Genomic DNA, 15,718 nt, shown 5'->3' with positions numbered 1-15,718 from the left:
TATTACAGTAGGTTAGCGAGTTCTATCACCGTGACGCCAATACGGGATGAGCTGGGTGTTATATTATTGGTTCGCTTTTATTGCATTTAATATTTTAGATATCACACGCCTATATTACACATTTATTACGGCGAGGCCTCTTGTGATTCAAATTAGTCTATGGCATCGAGATGCATAGTCTGTTCTCAAATTCGCGGTGGCCGCGCCATACGCAATCAGCAGCCAGCCTAGTCGTTGATCTGGTTGGGGGTGTTATGGCGACATACATCTGACAGTTTTACATCCTTGGAGGGACATTAAACTAGCTAACATGAGTGCATTTACAATGCATGCCCGGCGCTTTCTTCAGGTCTAGCATAGGCGATCCAAGAAGATGACGAATTATCCCTGACATCCCCATGTCCTATATTTCATTCAAATATGACCCTCTTGTCTCGTCAATGACAAGACTTGATGGTACGTCTATTTAGCATGCGGGCCTGTCCCGGATGTCGTGTAAGAACAGGTTGCCAAGGTAGCACAATTTATCCAGGCCCAAAGGTACGAGTATCTAGCTAGTAAAAATTGAAAAAAAAAAAAAAAAAAAAGAGAAAGAAGAGAGCCCAGATAATGATCGTATCGTATCAGTGCCTGCCAATTTGTTCCGTAGTGGTATCGTCACGGTCGATAATTTATCTATCCGTTAGCTGGTATAGTTTGCCCTATGGCAATTTCATTGCATTTGATTATGATCTACAATAGAACAAGCAAGGTCTAGTGAGAGGAGATGCTACGTTACACACGCAATTGTATTACTAAATGACGAAGGTCCCCTGTATCACATGCAGAAAGACGTGCATATATCTCGTGCAAGGATCCTGTTCCTGTCCCGCTTGTGCAGGCCAAGAACGATGAGAATTTCGGCATACTTTACACGCCAGGCGTCATCAGCAGCCAAGAAACTAGGGCATGGTTCCAGACTCTGCTCCAAGTTAATGTGGCTAAGCTGATCTATAGACATTTGGAAGAATGTTACAATTAGAGCAAGGATGGATTATGATCATCTAGCGAGCCTTTGCTGGAGCTGAGCAGTTGATGACGCATCCAGGACTTCTCCATCCCGACACCAAATGACACCATCGGCTGAAGATCTGCAACATTCCGTACTTTCGAAGACCCAGTCGTGGTCTTGATTGTGCATTGAGGAATGAACCGGGTTTCTTTGGCATTTCGTACAGATATGGGGAATACATAAAGCCATGACAAGTGCAGTGCTACCCAGTATGTTCATTACCAACAAGTACCGCACTCTTTACACATTGTGACCATCTAATTTTAACAAGGAGAAGTACACGGAGTCATGGGTGTTCACATAACAGACAATAGCCCTCCTTTTCCCAATCCTGGTGTCGTGCCGAGGGTTGCCGATCTCCATACCGTCAAGTTCGCGCCTCTTCTTGATCGTAACGAGACGGAGTTGGCCAAACTTGTCGAGGCTTGTGAAAAGGATGGGTTTTTCTACCTCGATCTATGTGATAAGGGAGCTGAGCGGTTGTTTCAAAATCTGGAGGAGGTTTCGGATCTGGTCAAGAAATGGATGGCACAGCCTCGAGACCAGAAATGCCGAACTGTCACAAGTATGTTTTATGGACATGTTTCGATCCATCCCCAATTGAATGCCCTGGCTTTCGCCCAGGCTAACCCAATCTAATGCTGACCGACGGTTTGTAGCTTCCTTGTCCCACGGGTACAAGCCGACAGGTGTCCAATCCGGAGCAGTTGAGTCCCGAAAGGACGGGTTCGAAGTCCTCAAAGTCGGCCGCCAAGAGCTGCTCGGCCGCTGGGCTTTGCAGGATGTTGTGCTTGAAAACCTGAAGCTCTTTGATGACTTCATGGCCATGTCGCACTTCATCCTCAAAACCCTGCTAGAGCACCTGTCCGATGTTCTGGGGTTCAACGAACCAGAGACACGTCTAGAAAGATGGCACCAAGACCATATAGCCTCGAAGTCGACCTTGTATTTCCTCAACTATCCCGAAGAGGTCAAGATCAAGGAGAACGGGTCAGGGCAGAACATGCACACCGACATCGGCACGTTAACCCTGCTGTTCGCCCCACAATGGGGTCTCCAAGTCCCAGGAGAAACTACCAAGGAGTGGCTGTGGGTTAAACCGAAGCCGGGACACGCTATAATTAACGTCGCGGATACCCTTCGGTTTCTCTCGTGTGGACGTTTCCGTTCCGCCTTGCATCGCGTATTGCCTATCGATGGACAGGTTGGGGATCGGTTTTCCATATCATACTTCTTGCGCGCAAACAATAACACAGAATTTATGGCCAGCGATGGATCGAATTCGAGTGCGAGAGATTGGTATTTCAAAAAGTATGCTACATATGAGAAACCGCATGATGAGCAGAAAAGGGAGCCAGTCCTCACTGGTGGGATGAGGGAGCTAATCGGTGTATAACCTCTGGAGAAGCAGTCCACAGGTGGAGGCGAGGGTAGTTTGTTGTGGAAGAGAAGACTTGAAGATGAACACTGCGGGACGGATCTCCATTTTCGTGCCACACGTGAAAGTAGTTCAGTAGGAAGCTGTTATCGCTGGGGTGGTATATCTCATATTTTTTTATACAAGATTTCAACTAGAAAGTCGATCAAACAGGTGCAATGAAGCAAGCTATTTATATCTACTGGCCCTGGACAGTTGGCAACATTACGTTGCCGAATGGTTGTGAACGGCTAGAGATACCCCATATACTAGGGCAAAATAGTTAGTATACATACATGCCTTTCTATCCGAGAACCTTGCAATAGACCAACTCTAAACCCACAGCCGAACTAGAATACCTCCCCTGCAGAGAGCTCCCGATGCCGAAATACAGAGTCAAACTTGTCTCAGTCATCTTTTCTAGGTAGATAACGATATTTACCTGTTTGCACTTGACACTGAACTGGATATCACTGGAACATACAACATTTCTTCAATCTACGACTGTAACCTTTGTATCTCATCTTTTCCCCTCGATATTCCGCATGCCCACACATATATTCTAACCAGCAGACTGAGCCACACAAGGATATAAGTTGTTGTTTCAGTCTGTAATGATAAGAATATGCATCGGAACGTGGCCATCGACAATCTCACGTGGCCCTACGTCATGGGCCGCACCACCGACGTCACAACCCGATGGAGTAATCTAGTTTTATATCAAGCCCTATACATACTCATCTAGATTGTCAAAATCCGCTTCGCATCCTTCTCCTTTGGAATACTAAGCCTTTATCTTTCCAAGTGCAACAGCCATACTTCTTTCTACCATATTAATTACTAAATATATACCATGAACTCACCCAGCCCCGACTCTCAACCTCAGGAAGAGGAAGAAAAGAAACAACAACAATCTTACTATGACTGGCTTCGCGAACAATACAATATCCAGTACGAGAAATGGTATCCATGGCTCGAAGATCAGTACCTAAAATGGTTTGGGAAGGGTGATAATAAAGCTTCCTATGTTACCAAGGGTATCTACACCTTGTATCTATGCATGTGTTTTATCTTATGATGTGACGTATTAGCTAACTAGAGTCATCTTTATATAGACACTCTAAACAACACCAAGGCCAGCGGCTTCGAGCAAGTTGATCAACTACAAGATGACGTACATAATCTTGTCGGAAATCAACTCGGCGATAATGGATTGCTCTCGCCTGTTGGCAAGATGGTTTCTAAAGAGGGGATTAATCGAGGTGAGAGAAAGGGGAAGGATGAAGAGGGGAGATATGGATTTGGGGGCTTGGGGATTGCGGGGAAGTGATTCACAACTAGGGGAGGATGAACGACGAGGGAGAAATTGTATGATATTACTGTGGACGGTATATCTTGGTTTTGTCTCGGTTTAGCTTTTCGGATAACTCGATGTTGTTACAGTAGTTATATTCATGATACCTTCCTTGTTCAGAGTCCAGTTACGTGATACAAGTCATCTACAGTACCGCTCTAAGCAAAAGACGACTTTTGCTCCGTAATTATTGCATTGTTGAATTACATTGTCGAGTGCGCAATTGTACGAACATGGTTAGAAAGGTCTATGCACTTCGGATCTTGTATATCTATGGCAGTGAGATCTCGTATACCTTACCCTTCACACTCGAAATCTCCTCGGTATATTCACTCCCATTCACACTAAATTGCCGTCCATCCTGCACACGTATCGCCAACTTCCCTCCAGCTCTAGCCGTTACTCTCGCCCAAGTCAACTCGCCATCAGACCATTCCATATCCACGACAAAGTTCCCCCTTGCCACCAACCCAGACACCTTCCCATTTGATACGGAAGAGGGCAAAGCCGGTAAAAAATGGACGACTCCAGCATGACTCTGCAGCAGCATCTCAGCAATGCCCGCCGTGAACCCAAAGTTACCATCAATCTGGAAGGCCGAACCAGGCCCCGAGTCTGTATTCCACAGATTCGCACTCGGATACGTCCGCAAGAATACCTGCGTATGGTTCCACGCGGCGTCTCCATCGAACAAGCGAGAGTAAAGGCTAATGGACCATGCCCGCGACCAGCCTGTACTACCGCTGCCGTGCGCGATGCGGTGATCCAGCAGGACCTTCGCCGCCGCGGCTAATGTTGAGTTTACGAGGGGTGTCATCTGTGTGCCTGGGAAGAGTCCGAAGATGGGACTCATGTGTCGATGGCCTGGTTCTGTTTCCTCGTATTCGTGCCTCCATTCGAGAATTTGTCCGTAGGATCCGATTTGAGGGTGTTTAATACGTGGTAAGGAGGATGAGGCTCTGGCGGTATCTGTGTTGTTGATACCGACGATATTGCCGGTTTCTATGATAAAATGGAAAAGGTCTGATAGGAGTGTATTGTCCATCGTCGGGGCGATGTCGATGCCCTCCTCTTTACCGCTTTCGCTCATATCATTGGGTACAGTGAACGCATTTTCTGGTGAAGATGAAGGTCCTGTGCTCAGATACCCGTTGAAGAGGAATAAATAACAGTGGTAAAATTGAGCAGCGGACTGCAAGAGCGGCCATATGCGCTCTTTCAGGAGAGTTGTGTCCTGCGTAAAACGATGGTGTTCCATTAGATTCGCCGATAGCCAAGCACCGCCCATCGGCCACATCGTCCACTTAGTTCCGTTGTTCACTGGAACGGCATCTCCCCAGAGGTCCGTGTTGTGATGTAAAACATAGCCTCCATTGTCACAGTGGTACATACGCCGTGCGATATCTTGACCGCGGGGCTTCACGGTCTCGAGGAGAGATATCAACGGCCCTAAAGTCTCTGCCAAGTTCGTCACGCCGGCGGGCCAGTAGTTCATCTCCAGGTTAATGTTAACCGTGTAGCGCCCTCCCCACGCAGGCTCGTAGTCCTCATTCCAGAGTCCTTGGAGATTGGGAGGTAACGGCGAAGTGCTAGTCTCACGCGATGATGCGATGAGAGAATGCCGACCGAACTGGAACATGAGGGTCGCTAGTTCGGGGTCCGCGTCAGGGTCGGTCCTGTATTTTGCAAGTCGGACATCAGTGGGCAAATCACCCGCGGCATGAGACGACCCCAAATCGAGATGAACTCGGCCTGCGAGGGCTTCATGATCAGCCGTGGCCGATTGTTCGATGACAGGAAAACTGGTCCGCACGGCTGCGTCTAGTTTGCGGTCTAGCTCGGCCTCCCATGCTGCCAGGTCAGCGTAACGATAAGATGTTTCGGCATCAATGAAGATGTCCACAGCTGTTGCATTTTGCACTACTACAGAGCTCGCGTTCCGCGATACTCGCCCTTCAACGGTTAGTTATCATCCGTAGTAAGTCTTGGGGCACTCACCTCCATGAGCGACAATACGCGCCGCTGCCGTAAAGTTGATCCCATCTGACTCGGCCGTCGAGGCGCGCAATTTAAGTGATCCAGTGCCGTTCCCCACGGTCGCCGCTTTCTCTGTGACGTAGCGATCGCGAGAAATCGAAGCAGCGACATTTAACCGACCAGCCTCACTAGCGCTAAGCCGAGCGGCAATTACTCCCGCTGGATGGCTTGCAACGTACTCCCGCCTACTTAATATTAGCCTGTATTGCTCGCTACCTCAAATAGTCTCACATACCGGAATTGAACACCATGGTACTCATAATCCACGATCGCACGGCCCTTAAGCAAATCTAACGACCGGGTATAGTTCTCGACATGCGAATCCTCTTGACCAAAGTGCAGCACCAACGAACCAAGCGGGTGATAAGCCCGTGGCTCATCTGGACTGCCAACCATTCTCGCCAACGTCATCTGTCCAGCTGCTGTGATGTTCCCTTGTTTAAGCATAGACCTGACGGGGTCTAGAGCGCTGTATGCGTCCGGGTTGACGCGGTCCATGAACTGGCCGCTCCATATGGAGTTCTCATTCAGGGTTATATTTTCTACGGTAGAACCCCATACTGCTGCGCCGAGTCGACCATTTCCTAGTGGTAGTGCTGAGGTGAAGTTGTTCGCTGGCGAGGTGTACCATGTGAAGCGGGATGGATCGAAGCGGGCGTGGACAATGGTGGCCCAGACAGCTAACTGCAGGAGGGGAAAGAGTAGCATCTTTTCCCAGTTTGTATATGCGCGAGCTGAATAATTGCAATTGTGGGAGGAGGGTCATTATAAATTGCGACCGGTAGTTGTGGCAAGATACATGCATCAATTGATTGATTGTTCGTGGTAATTCCACGAATCAGCGAGCGGGAGATTGTGCACCAGCATGGAAATACACCAAGTCCACTCAACAGTGCCTATGTCGATTCATGTTGAGGTCATTTTAGCCGGTTAAATCGACCCCCTCATCTTGTGTTGTGGGAGAATTCTAATATGCACCGTCGCTTTGCGTGCCGGATTGCTGTAATGGTGTGCCATCATAATTCAGCTTCCATTGTATACTGGTACTACTTGGAGACGTATCGCTTTCTCTGGATGCGTGAAATCTTGCTGTGCAATTTATAAGAAAGTCTCAAACATCAATATCCAATAAATTTTTCATCGGTTATCTTACCGTCGACATTGTGCATTGTTAGCCGCTGACCCCGTATAACCATGCAATCCACAATTCGTCCATATCCACACTCCCTATCGGTTTTATGGTATTACTTGTGTGAGACGTCCTGAGTTCTTACAAACGCGATATAGCTCACCTCATCATACCATTTCATGTCCGCAATCCTGGGTAATTTGGCGCGACCTAATCCGTAATCACAGCTTCCTTCGCCTGGAATCTAGACATATGGATTATGCTTTTTCGTCGAGGATCTATTCCCAAGCATATCCGGTGCGCTAGTCACAGGTTTGATATTGAACTGGTGATTGGACAGAGTTGTAGGCCCACCCTCTCCTTTCTACAACGCGGAGATAAATGGAGAACCGCAAAACGACCCGGACTCTAACAGTCAACCCAGTGAATTCCTATCACAAAGGGCAAATTATCGACTTCTATAGAAAGCATTAGTTTCGTTCGTATGTTCTTCAACATGTTAGGGAAATAAGAACTAAGTTGTCGGGTACAGCATCAAACAAAGCCTAATGAAGCCCACTCGCCCTGGTTTGTATACTCATTGAGAGTCGAGACTGTGCCTATATGCAAATTGAAGGTTTTCCAAAGAGTTTTAGGAATTCACTGCAGATTCAAGAGCTATTACAAAATGCAGTATGAGGAAGATCCGTATCTCAGATAGCGGAACCATCGCAACTTGGTGATTTATCATGGAGCTAAAAAGTCGCGACAAGATGGTAGTCACGTGTCCTTGCTTATTACCACCCATTATCCTATTCCGGAACTCCTCTTCTGGGTCTCGTGTCCTCCAATATTAATAGGTTTACAAATTATGTAGGCATAAAGACAATGATATTTTGTCTAGTGCAGGAGAGATCTCTGGCATAACTGTTGGTTGTGTGTTGTATATCCATCTACATCTCCGCCCCACTTCTCCACAATATATATCCGTGTACTCCGTAAGCTGGATACATCATTTGTCTGGGGTTAATGAAGGAGCGAATCAGGAACAAGGAAAATTGAGGTGATACTTACTTCCTACTACTACTAGTAGGCTCAAAGAGGCAACCTTGCATGTCAGCTGAGTCAACGATGTGCACATATATCACATGACTGAAAACACAAAAGACACACTGTCTTGCTCAGGACTTAGAACTTTGTTCATAGGGAACTACGAGAATCAAAATAATGGACTGTGCTGTTGGAGAGAAGTGGTGATTCTAAGATACGTAATGCTAAGGTTCAGTCTCTGGTGGGGTTTACTATAAGATGGCAGAGTTGTACGATCGCTAGCACGGTTGGAGAGGACGTAGTAGCGTTGATCATGACGCGATGACATGGTGTGGCGGTAAATATACTGGCAGTGAATACATCCAAAAGTCTTAGTGCATGGTAGACCTTGGAACGCCTTGTTTCCATCGTCGTGCCTCTTAGGATTAGCAGTCTTGTTCTATCAAAGTTGTCTATGTAGGGCTTCGAATACTCTTCGATATGCTATTTCGGGTAATTATGAATCCTTATAATGGGTTTCTCATTTAATAGAAACCTGAGTACTATTCTTGGTGTAATTTAGGGCTTCCACGACACCATGGTGGCTGCATACCGTTGGCCAAGGGCAACCAGCCCTCGCGACACGTAGGAGATACAGGAAGCATCCCACCAATACTCATGCGATCATGACCTGCAACAACAACACGACCACTTTCGATCAGCCTATCATTACGACTCGTTTAGCATTCGGTGGCAATCGACTCCTTGGAGCTTGCAAAGCTAGTCGAGCCACGGCGGAGTCCGATTGGCATGACCGCAGCGATCAGTCGCGTTTCCAGGGGCGCTGTGCAGCAGACCGGATCGACGGCGACACGACATCCAATCGCTTCCCTCCTTGATGATCCTGGTGAAGGGACTCGACTGGTCGATAGATTGAAGGTATGCAAATGTCTCGTGACTCTACCCCGCGTTACCATGGATTGATACGGCTGAGGAATTGATATAAAGGAGCCCAATCCTGTCCTACCTGCTCTCGTATTTCTTTGGTCCTCATCGAGTCACTCTGGAGTGACAAGAGCTGGAACACAAAACCTCGTTGTGACTAGCTGATACTTCTCATTTTATATTCTTTTCTCTACTATCTACCAATCTATCAAACACGATGTCTGCACCAGTGGTTCAGGGCCTCTCCTCCTTGGGCTCTCAGGCCGGACAATATGCCAGGCGTCAGGCCAACACATGGAGAGACAGACTCTTGACTACAGGTATGTAATCAAGACTCGAGACGCTCTCTCACATTTAACTCCCTTGGACATGAACCTAACCCAGACAAGACAAATCTCGCCGTAGGGCACAAATTGTTCAAACCTCGTTCGCAGTCCACCGACCCGTCTGGGTTACGGCTGGTGGCGCTGCATACACAACTGCAGCGGCAGCACTGCTGACACTACGATACATGAAACGACTAAGATGAATGAATTAATGGAAGGAGGGGTAACGAGATCCTTGATGGATAGTGACAGGGATGTTTCTGGTAAACATACACATACAGCGGGGGACTGGTCCACGACTGCAATTTCATTTCCTTTGTGATTTTTCTTTTTTTCTTTTTCTATTTTTGATTTGTGATAAGTGGGAAATATTAACTATTCTTTATTGGGGGCGGGTGATTTGTCTATAGCCACGCCAGATGGCAGGGATGGAGTTACGGAATTGTTACATCCAGGAAACTCAATGAAATGATGATCAATCTGAACAACCAACTAATTTAAATTGCCTGTAGGACGGGTGGCTGTAATTGAGATGGGTACGGTATTGTCAGAAAGTATCCTGAGCCCTCCTTAAATGGACATGGACGCAAACAACAAAGACTCGACCAGGGTCATCACACCACACCCGTCATGCCACATCGACAGACTCTGGAGGTACATCAATGTACCTCCGTGGCTCCCGGGAGTCTCTACACGAAACACACTACAAATCCCCGGAATAAAAACCCACCGACCCCATCTAAAAGCTTCATTAACACTAAAACACAGCAGAGCGGGTCAATATCGAGCCTGGGGGTACTTCACAACAGAGTGGAGGTACCTCAGAGGTACCTCCTGGAACTTCCAGGTCCAAGGTAACTCCCCCCACAGATCCACCAGAGCTGAAGTAAGATTACTCTAAATTACCGGCGACTCCACCGCCTGGTCATCGAATTGTCAGCGTACGTATCCGTACTTTGTAATGGATGGGGTCGATTGGACGAGACGTGCAGCCAGACTTTCGACCCCGCTCGATGGCACCCAATGGCCGGCTATTATCCCAGGATGGCTGCAGGATACCCCGGATCCAACTTCTCAAGGCAACCCCGCACTCGGCACCACTTAGGATTATCCACTTGCCGAAACTGGGTTTTGCGATCTTAGTCGTAGTTTCAGGTCTAGTGTCTGCTGAGACGTTGCCGTTTTCTCTCACCATTTGTCAGACAGGGCAATCTTCACTCTGCACTCTCCCTGGCAAAGTTAGGGCATTCTCATAAAATAACTTATCAAGCTAACAAAGGGACATCTCGATCGCGACAACCCCTAACTTCAATCCACGACATTAGTCCTGTATGCGCTTCGATGAACAGTGGTAGATCATGTAACTCTAGACGAGCCACTGATGCAAGCTGATATCATCAGTGCCCCGGCAGGTATTGATAATCCACTTTCCTTCCGCTTTCGTTCGGAGCCTTAGGGCACTGTTGCCTCGCCAGTAATTGTCATATGACGTCCACAGCCCTAGCGCGGAGGTTCCATTTTAGGCCATCCACGCGATGCATGATCCCGTCCGCGTATCAGAGCACTGTTTACGGTGTTGCTGGAGGGAGATGACAAAGATGATTCCGCTCATAACTTTCACGGCTTTTCATCTTGTTCTGAAAGCTGAGTGGCTGTGTTTATACCATACTCGCCGTGTTAAGGCACTTCTATACGTTGCATGAATTCAGAAATCGCGTTAAAAATGGCTGTCATTGGAGAAGTTATGGATAGTGTTCAAAACTACTAAGTAAACATCTACAGGGTATGAAGGCTATTGCTGTAAGGGTGCTTTTAAAAGTCCCTTGGGCGCGCTACTGATGCGTCCAAGGTGGCGCCACGCTGGCTAAGTAAGGCCTATTGGTTTATTTTGGAGCCTTTGTCCGTTTGTCTCTTGTGGCGAGATTAGCCCTGTTTCATGCCTTTGACCTCACAGATCACGCGCACACAACAATGAAATATTCATAGCTTTTAGGTTAAATAGAAATTAATAAATCGAAATAAGCTGACCTCAAGGAAAAGCCCAGGACTCGTCCATGACATCGCGCCCGCGTGTTTGTCGCCCTGCATTTTACCTCTCTTCAAAAGGAACCTTGCCAATGGGGCTCACTGACTACAGAATATACTAGATGTTGACTAATATAGATGAATAATTGGCTTCTCTACGGAGTGACATTTAACCCTCCTGATGTACAAACAATGTTGATCCCAAAAGAACTTGGCTATATCATAGGCACAGGCAGATTATCTTTCCTTCATCAGTAGCCTTTCATCTCTCGCTAAGTCCTCACTCTACCACCGATATATTCACCATGTATCTAGGCACGGGTCTTCACCATGAAATCCAGAGCTCAGCAGATCGAACCCCAATTAAAAGATATATAACGCACTGTTTTGCCAGTGACTTACTAATATCTAAGAATTATCTTCAAGTTGACACACTGTGTTATTAGGAATAGAATTTTATTAATACTGTACTCGATAACTTCAGCTTTTACCTTCCTACTTGGGATTCGGAAGATACGCTGTATAATTTTATAAAATCTTCTGTTGTCCACCAGACAGCCCACACACCTAGTATATTTCTTTTCGCAACATTTTCTATTCAACCACGATCCTGTTCTTAGTTGACGGTGAAACGCTTAAGAATGTAATACTATCTTGCCACATATTCAATACATTGAGTATGTGAAAAAAAAAAAAAAGTGATTGATACATTCAATGAATACAAAGGTTCTTTGGAGAGATTTATATTTGGAAATATGTACAATGTCAATGAATGTACAACTTACAGGTCTATATAAGTGGACGAATATCAAAGACGCTTGCCCTTTAACTTATCTATGAACCTTCTGGTAATGTCATAGTCAGACTAGCATGCTCATTATTTAAAATTGTAAGTATTTGCTATTAAATCCGAAGAAAATCCTCCTAAATAACTCCTGACAGTCCGATATCTGATGTCCAACTTCCTACAGCCTTCACATAAGTGTATGAAACATGGATATTTCAACAGGTTCAGTCCTGAGCGAGACACAAATTGCGATACTCCGTTCTCTCGTTGCTCAACTTTACCCCTGGCACCAAGCCCTCCGCACAATCAATATCCTTAAAAAGCGACCACTGTCCACCAAGTTCTATAAACAGTACACCCACAATAAGAGCAATAGCCCTAGGTCCAAAAACAGCCTGTGCCGGACAAATAAACGGCTTACTGCCGAACGGAAAGAACGCGAATCTCTGCTGCGGCGTCAAGGCTCTCCAACGTCGTGGATCAAACAATTCCGCATTGGAACCCCAGATATGTATTGCAGTCTGCGCCCTCTCAATGTCCGCATTCAACACTTCGACTGTATCTGACCCCGCAGGGAGGAATGCTCGATGCACTCGCTTCGTCGGCGGATATAGACGCAGTGCCTCGTTGACTAGCATCTCTGCGGAGAGGTTTTGGTCGCCTTTGGGTCGCTCGAACTCATTTTTGGTGGGTGTATGTGCAAAGGTAGCTAGTATCTCGCGCCATTCACGGTGGTAGAGCCCTGAAGTGTAGCGTACCTCGATGAAGAAACGCAGGACAATTCGCCACATGGTCTCGAAGCCTGGGATGACCAGATTCAACGGGTTCTCTTGGGGATTAAGGCAGTTCAGGTTTGGGATCACTGTCACCAAAGACGTTTGGAGAGGAATGTTGTCTTGAAAATATACGTGGTCCGTCTTGCCTTTGGACGAAATCCATGTATCGTTAATCGCTTCCGCAAGTCGGAGTAGATGATGGTCTGGTATCTCCAGGGCCTCGGTTTCCATCTGGAATAGCACGCACAATACCACGCGCAAGACCAACACTTGTACCAAGTTTGTTAACATGATACGTGTGTTGTCAGGGCTGTCTGCAATTGCGTCGTCAATACTACGCTGTGCTGCGCTGCGCACGAAGCCTGACAAGGACTCCCAGGCTATAGGAGATAAGTTGATCAGGCTTTTAGCTCGTCTGATGAAACATTTCGCCTGAGCTTCATTGTCGGTGGTTAAGGCGTTTTCGATTCCAAATACAACATGCAATCGCTGGTTTGGAATGGCTCTAGATTGACGTGCGTTGAGCTGATTAGGCAGTTTTTCATCCAACCCTTTCCCCTCTATTATGCGACGGTATGTTTCGGGGTCGACACTGCAAGCAATCGGTTTCTTTCCTCTTATATGAACCAAGGGGTACAGAGGAAAAGATAGCAAACGAAGTATGAGCAGTACTATCCAAAAGAGTAACAACATAGCTCGGGTTAAAGACTGGTGGATCATGGGGCTGGATGTAGCATAATATGAATGGAGGGAAACTAGGAAATTGCTGATTGATTCAGAGATCAGATGCGTATACAACAGGTTAAGTAGAGGCGACAGAGGTGTGTAATTGTTGGTTCACCACAACGTGCTCCAGACAATGCCGTTCAGGTCTAGCGCCTGATCTCTTTATTTCTCTACCTGGTTCCTTTTATTGCATAGGCAGAATAAATGGGGCTTCGGCACCACATAAATAGTGAATATAGACCTAATCATTTATAGAATTTGGCCCCTCGTCATAATTCTATATATACAAATGCGATGGGCGAACAAGTGCAGAGGATTTACCCCCACCCGTGCGTTGTTAATCTCTGAAGGCTATTACCTGGACCCTAAGACTGCGACAGAACACCCAGGCCGTCAGCATGTCTACATATAGAAGTTCCGATAGGGACCACGGGGTCACATTCAGATACGTCAGACACTTGTTCACAAGTGAGAAAGTGAGGTGTGGGTCATCGCATAATGCAAAGTAGCCATGAAGGCCTGGGACTAGGATGATGATGATGATAATGATGATGATGAAAGGTCCATGAGTTTCGCAGCGTCCTTGGGTGGGTGGGGAGCGATGCAAACAGGTTGCGGGTCTCTTCTTCGTCTTGGTAAAGTCTTGGTTGGGCAAGTCTTGCATTACATTACCACTTCTCCAGTTTAATACTTTAGTATGCATGTCCACAAAACCCTTTGGTGGTCAATTATATAGTTAAAACTCCATACGTTGCTTTGAAATAAAGACGTGTTGAGCCAGAAGCTTGCTTTCGGGGATATGTCACCACTCAATTCCAGAATAAATGGAAGGGTTGGCGACTGTCCTTAGTTTCCCTCCGATGCTACGTCCTGTGCTCAGACCCAAGGCATTAACTATAGGCCAGGGATAAATATCGGTTCAGGTGTAATATTAAATGTTCATGGTATGAGGCCATTTGGTGTTTTGGCCGAGTGGTATTGAGAAGAGCCACATGTCCAAGTATTGTCTTTTTATAGAAAGGTCTTGTGAACGATTTGTCTGGATGCCACGAAGGCTGATAGATTCACGCCAATGAGCGTTACCTGTGATGTCGAAATCCCGCAATTGCAATCCAGGTCGATATTCTACCAGTTATGAAGCCGAGTTTGGTGGCTAGCAGTCCAAAAAACGCCATAGAAATTCGTAATGAAACGATCAATCGAGGTAGCGCTCACATTTAAGTCAGGAACGGAGTCTACTCTAAGCCATTCCAAAAGCAGACGTTCCGACCGCATGCGATTTTAATCACCAAAATAGGAATAGAGGCTCTCCCTCTGAGGACAGAATGTATTTATTTATTGAGTCACGTTTAACGTCCGTATACAGCCAATGGGGTGTGACAGAGAAATGCGTGTAGGCACTGATCTAAACCACTGACACTAGATTGTGCATAGAAGCTCTACCAGCCCCTTCTGTGTTCTGTGTATCTGTTCTGGTCCCTCTCCTTACCTACCGTACCTGATCACCTGACGCCCGCCTCCACCTGACGCCCGATTTCCTATGAAAACCAGAGTTAAAGATGAAGCTCTACAACCACATATAATAATTACCATCGTATTATTTCTTGGTGGTTTAGTATTTGAACTATATAGAGTATATATAACTATTTTGATGATCCCGAAAGCGCGCAGATCGACAGATCTGCGTGCGCCGACGATTCACACTATATAAAGCCTTTGCAACAACCACCTTATTTTGATTACTAATATCCTTCCTAATTTTTGGAGTTGACAGTATAAGGGTGTTACGCCCGGGGCTTCGTCGTCAAGACCAGTTAGCGGTTACTAACCTGAAGTCGTCCTTTGACTTCCGTCGTCAATGGGTTGCGGTCTTGGCAGGACGGGAGTCGTTGTTGGACTGCCGTTGATACAAGGCTGCTGTCGACACTAGACTGCTGTCGATACTAGACTCGAGTCCAAAGGGCCAGGCCTATTAAGTACTTATACCCAATAGTTAGAAGGGTATAAACGAGTTGAGACTGGTCTTGCTACTAAAGGTAACTCTGTAGTAAAAACGTGGATTGATCACGAAGAACTAAACTAAGTACATGAATAAGTGTCCTTATATATCCTGAGCTCCTTAGCTATATACTCCTAT

The 15,718-nt window shown here is 46.5% G+C and overlaps 6 protein-coding genes across 6 annotated transcripts; 4 read left to right on the top strand and 2 right to left on the bottom strand.

Annotated features, from left to right (window-relative positions):
• The first annotated feature begins 1,285 nt into the window (after nt 1–1,285).
• BDV27DRAFT_122836 (uncharacterized protein) lies at nt 1,286–3,051 on the top strand. The gene is made up of 2 exons (XM_032065721.1): nt 1,286–1,616; nt 1,711–3,051. The coding sequence occupies exons 1-2, from the start codon at nt 1,340–1,342 to the stop codon at nt 2,445–2,447; spliced, it is 1,014 nt and encodes a 337-aa protein (XP_031931216.1). The 5' UTR covers nt 1,286–1,339; the 3' UTR covers nt 2,448–3,051.
• Nucleotides 3,052–3,321: 270 nt separating this feature from the next.
• BDV27DRAFT_154303 (uncharacterized protein) lies at nt 3,322–3,798 on the top strand (the record flags this gene model as incomplete). The annotated part of the gene is made up of 2 exons (XM_032071939.1): nt 3,322–3,505; nt 3,584–3,798. The coding sequence occupies 2 exons, from the start codon at nt 3,322–3,324 to the stop codon at nt 3,796–3,798; spliced, it is 399 nt and encodes a 132-aa protein (XP_031931215.1).
• Nucleotides 3,799–4,040: 242 nt separating this feature from the next.
• On the bottom strand, nt 4,041–6,944 carry BDV27DRAFT_122835 (glycoside hydrolase family 95 protein). Its single transcript, XM_032065720.1, has 3 exons — nt 6,095–6,944; nt 5,821–6,044; nt 4,041–5,775 (listed from the first exon to the last, which is right to left on the bottom strand). Exons 1-3 carry the CDS (start codon nt 6,565–6,567, stop codon nt 4,094–4,096), a joined length of 2,379 nt encoding a protein of 792 aa, XP_031931214.1. The 5' UTR covers nt 6,568–6,944; the 3' UTR covers nt 4,041–4,093.
• A 2,098-nt stretch (nt 6,945–9,042) lies between these two features.
• BDV27DRAFT_122832 (uncharacterized protein) lies at nt 9,043–9,759 on the top strand. The gene has a single exon (XM_032065719.1). It carries the CDS (start codon nt 9,522–9,524, stop codon nt 9,675–9,677), a length of 156 nt encoding a protein of 51 aa, XP_031931212.1. The 5' UTR covers nt 9,043–9,521; the 3' UTR covers nt 9,678–9,759.
• Nucleotides 9,159–9,470, top strand: BDV27DRAFT_154301 (uncharacterized protein; the record flags this gene model as incomplete). The annotated part of the gene is made up of 2 exons (XM_032071938.1): nt 9,159–9,261; nt 9,331–9,470. The coding sequence occupies 2 exons, from the start codon at nt 9,159–9,161 to the stop codon at nt 9,468–9,470; spliced, it is 243 nt and encodes an 80-aa protein (XP_031931213.1).
• Nucleotides 9,760–12,303: 2,544 nt separating the features above from the next.
• BDV27DRAFT_142233 (uncharacterized protein) lies at nt 12,304–13,548 on the bottom strand (the record flags this gene model as incomplete). Its single annotated transcript, XM_032069925.1, has 1 exon — nt 12,304–13,548. One exon carries the CDS (start codon nt 13,546–13,548, stop codon nt 12,304–12,306), a length of 1,245 nt encoding a protein of 414 aa, XP_031931211.1.
• Nucleotides 13,549–15,718: the final 2,170 nt, after the last annotated feature.

Source organism: Aspergillus caelatus (assembly GCF_009193585.1).
Source record: "Aspergillus caelatus strain CBS 763.97 unplaced genomic scaffold BDV27scaffold_26, whole genome shotgun sequence".
Classification (NCBI taxonomy): Eukaryota; Fungi; Ascomycota; class Eurotiomycetes; order Eurotiales; family Aspergillaceae; genus Aspergillus; species Aspergillus caelatus.
This window is presented reverse-complemented; position numbering and strand designations above follow the sequence as displayed.

Excerpts from the sequence above, each read along its gene's own strand:
- BDV27DRAFT_122835 (XM_032065720.1), bottom strand. The coding sequence starts at position 6,567 with ATGCTACTCTTTCCCCTCCTGCAGTTAGCTGTCTGGGCCACCATTGTC. Across the intron at positions 6,045-6,094 it reads TACCATGGTGTTCAATTCCG|GCGGGAGTACGTTGCAAGCC; the intron begins GTATGTGAGACT and ends AATATTAAGTAG. Across the intron at positions 5,776-5,820 it reads GCGTATTGTCGCTCATGGAG|GGCGAGTATCGCGGAACGCG; the intron begins GTGAGTGCCCCA and ends TAACCGTTGAAG.
- BDV27DRAFT_122832 (XM_032065719.1), top strand. The coding sequence starts at position 9,522 with ATGTTTCTGGTAAACATACACATACAGCGGGGGACTGGTCCACGACTG.
- BDV27DRAFT_122836 (XM_032065721.1), top strand. The coding sequence starts at position 1,340 with ATGGGTGTTCACATAACAGACAATAGCCCTCCTTTTCCCAATCCTGGT. Across the intron at positions 1,617-1,710 it reads GAAATGCCGAACTGTCACAA|CTTCCTTGTCCCACGGGTAC; the intron begins GTATGTTTTATG and ends GACGGTTTGTAG.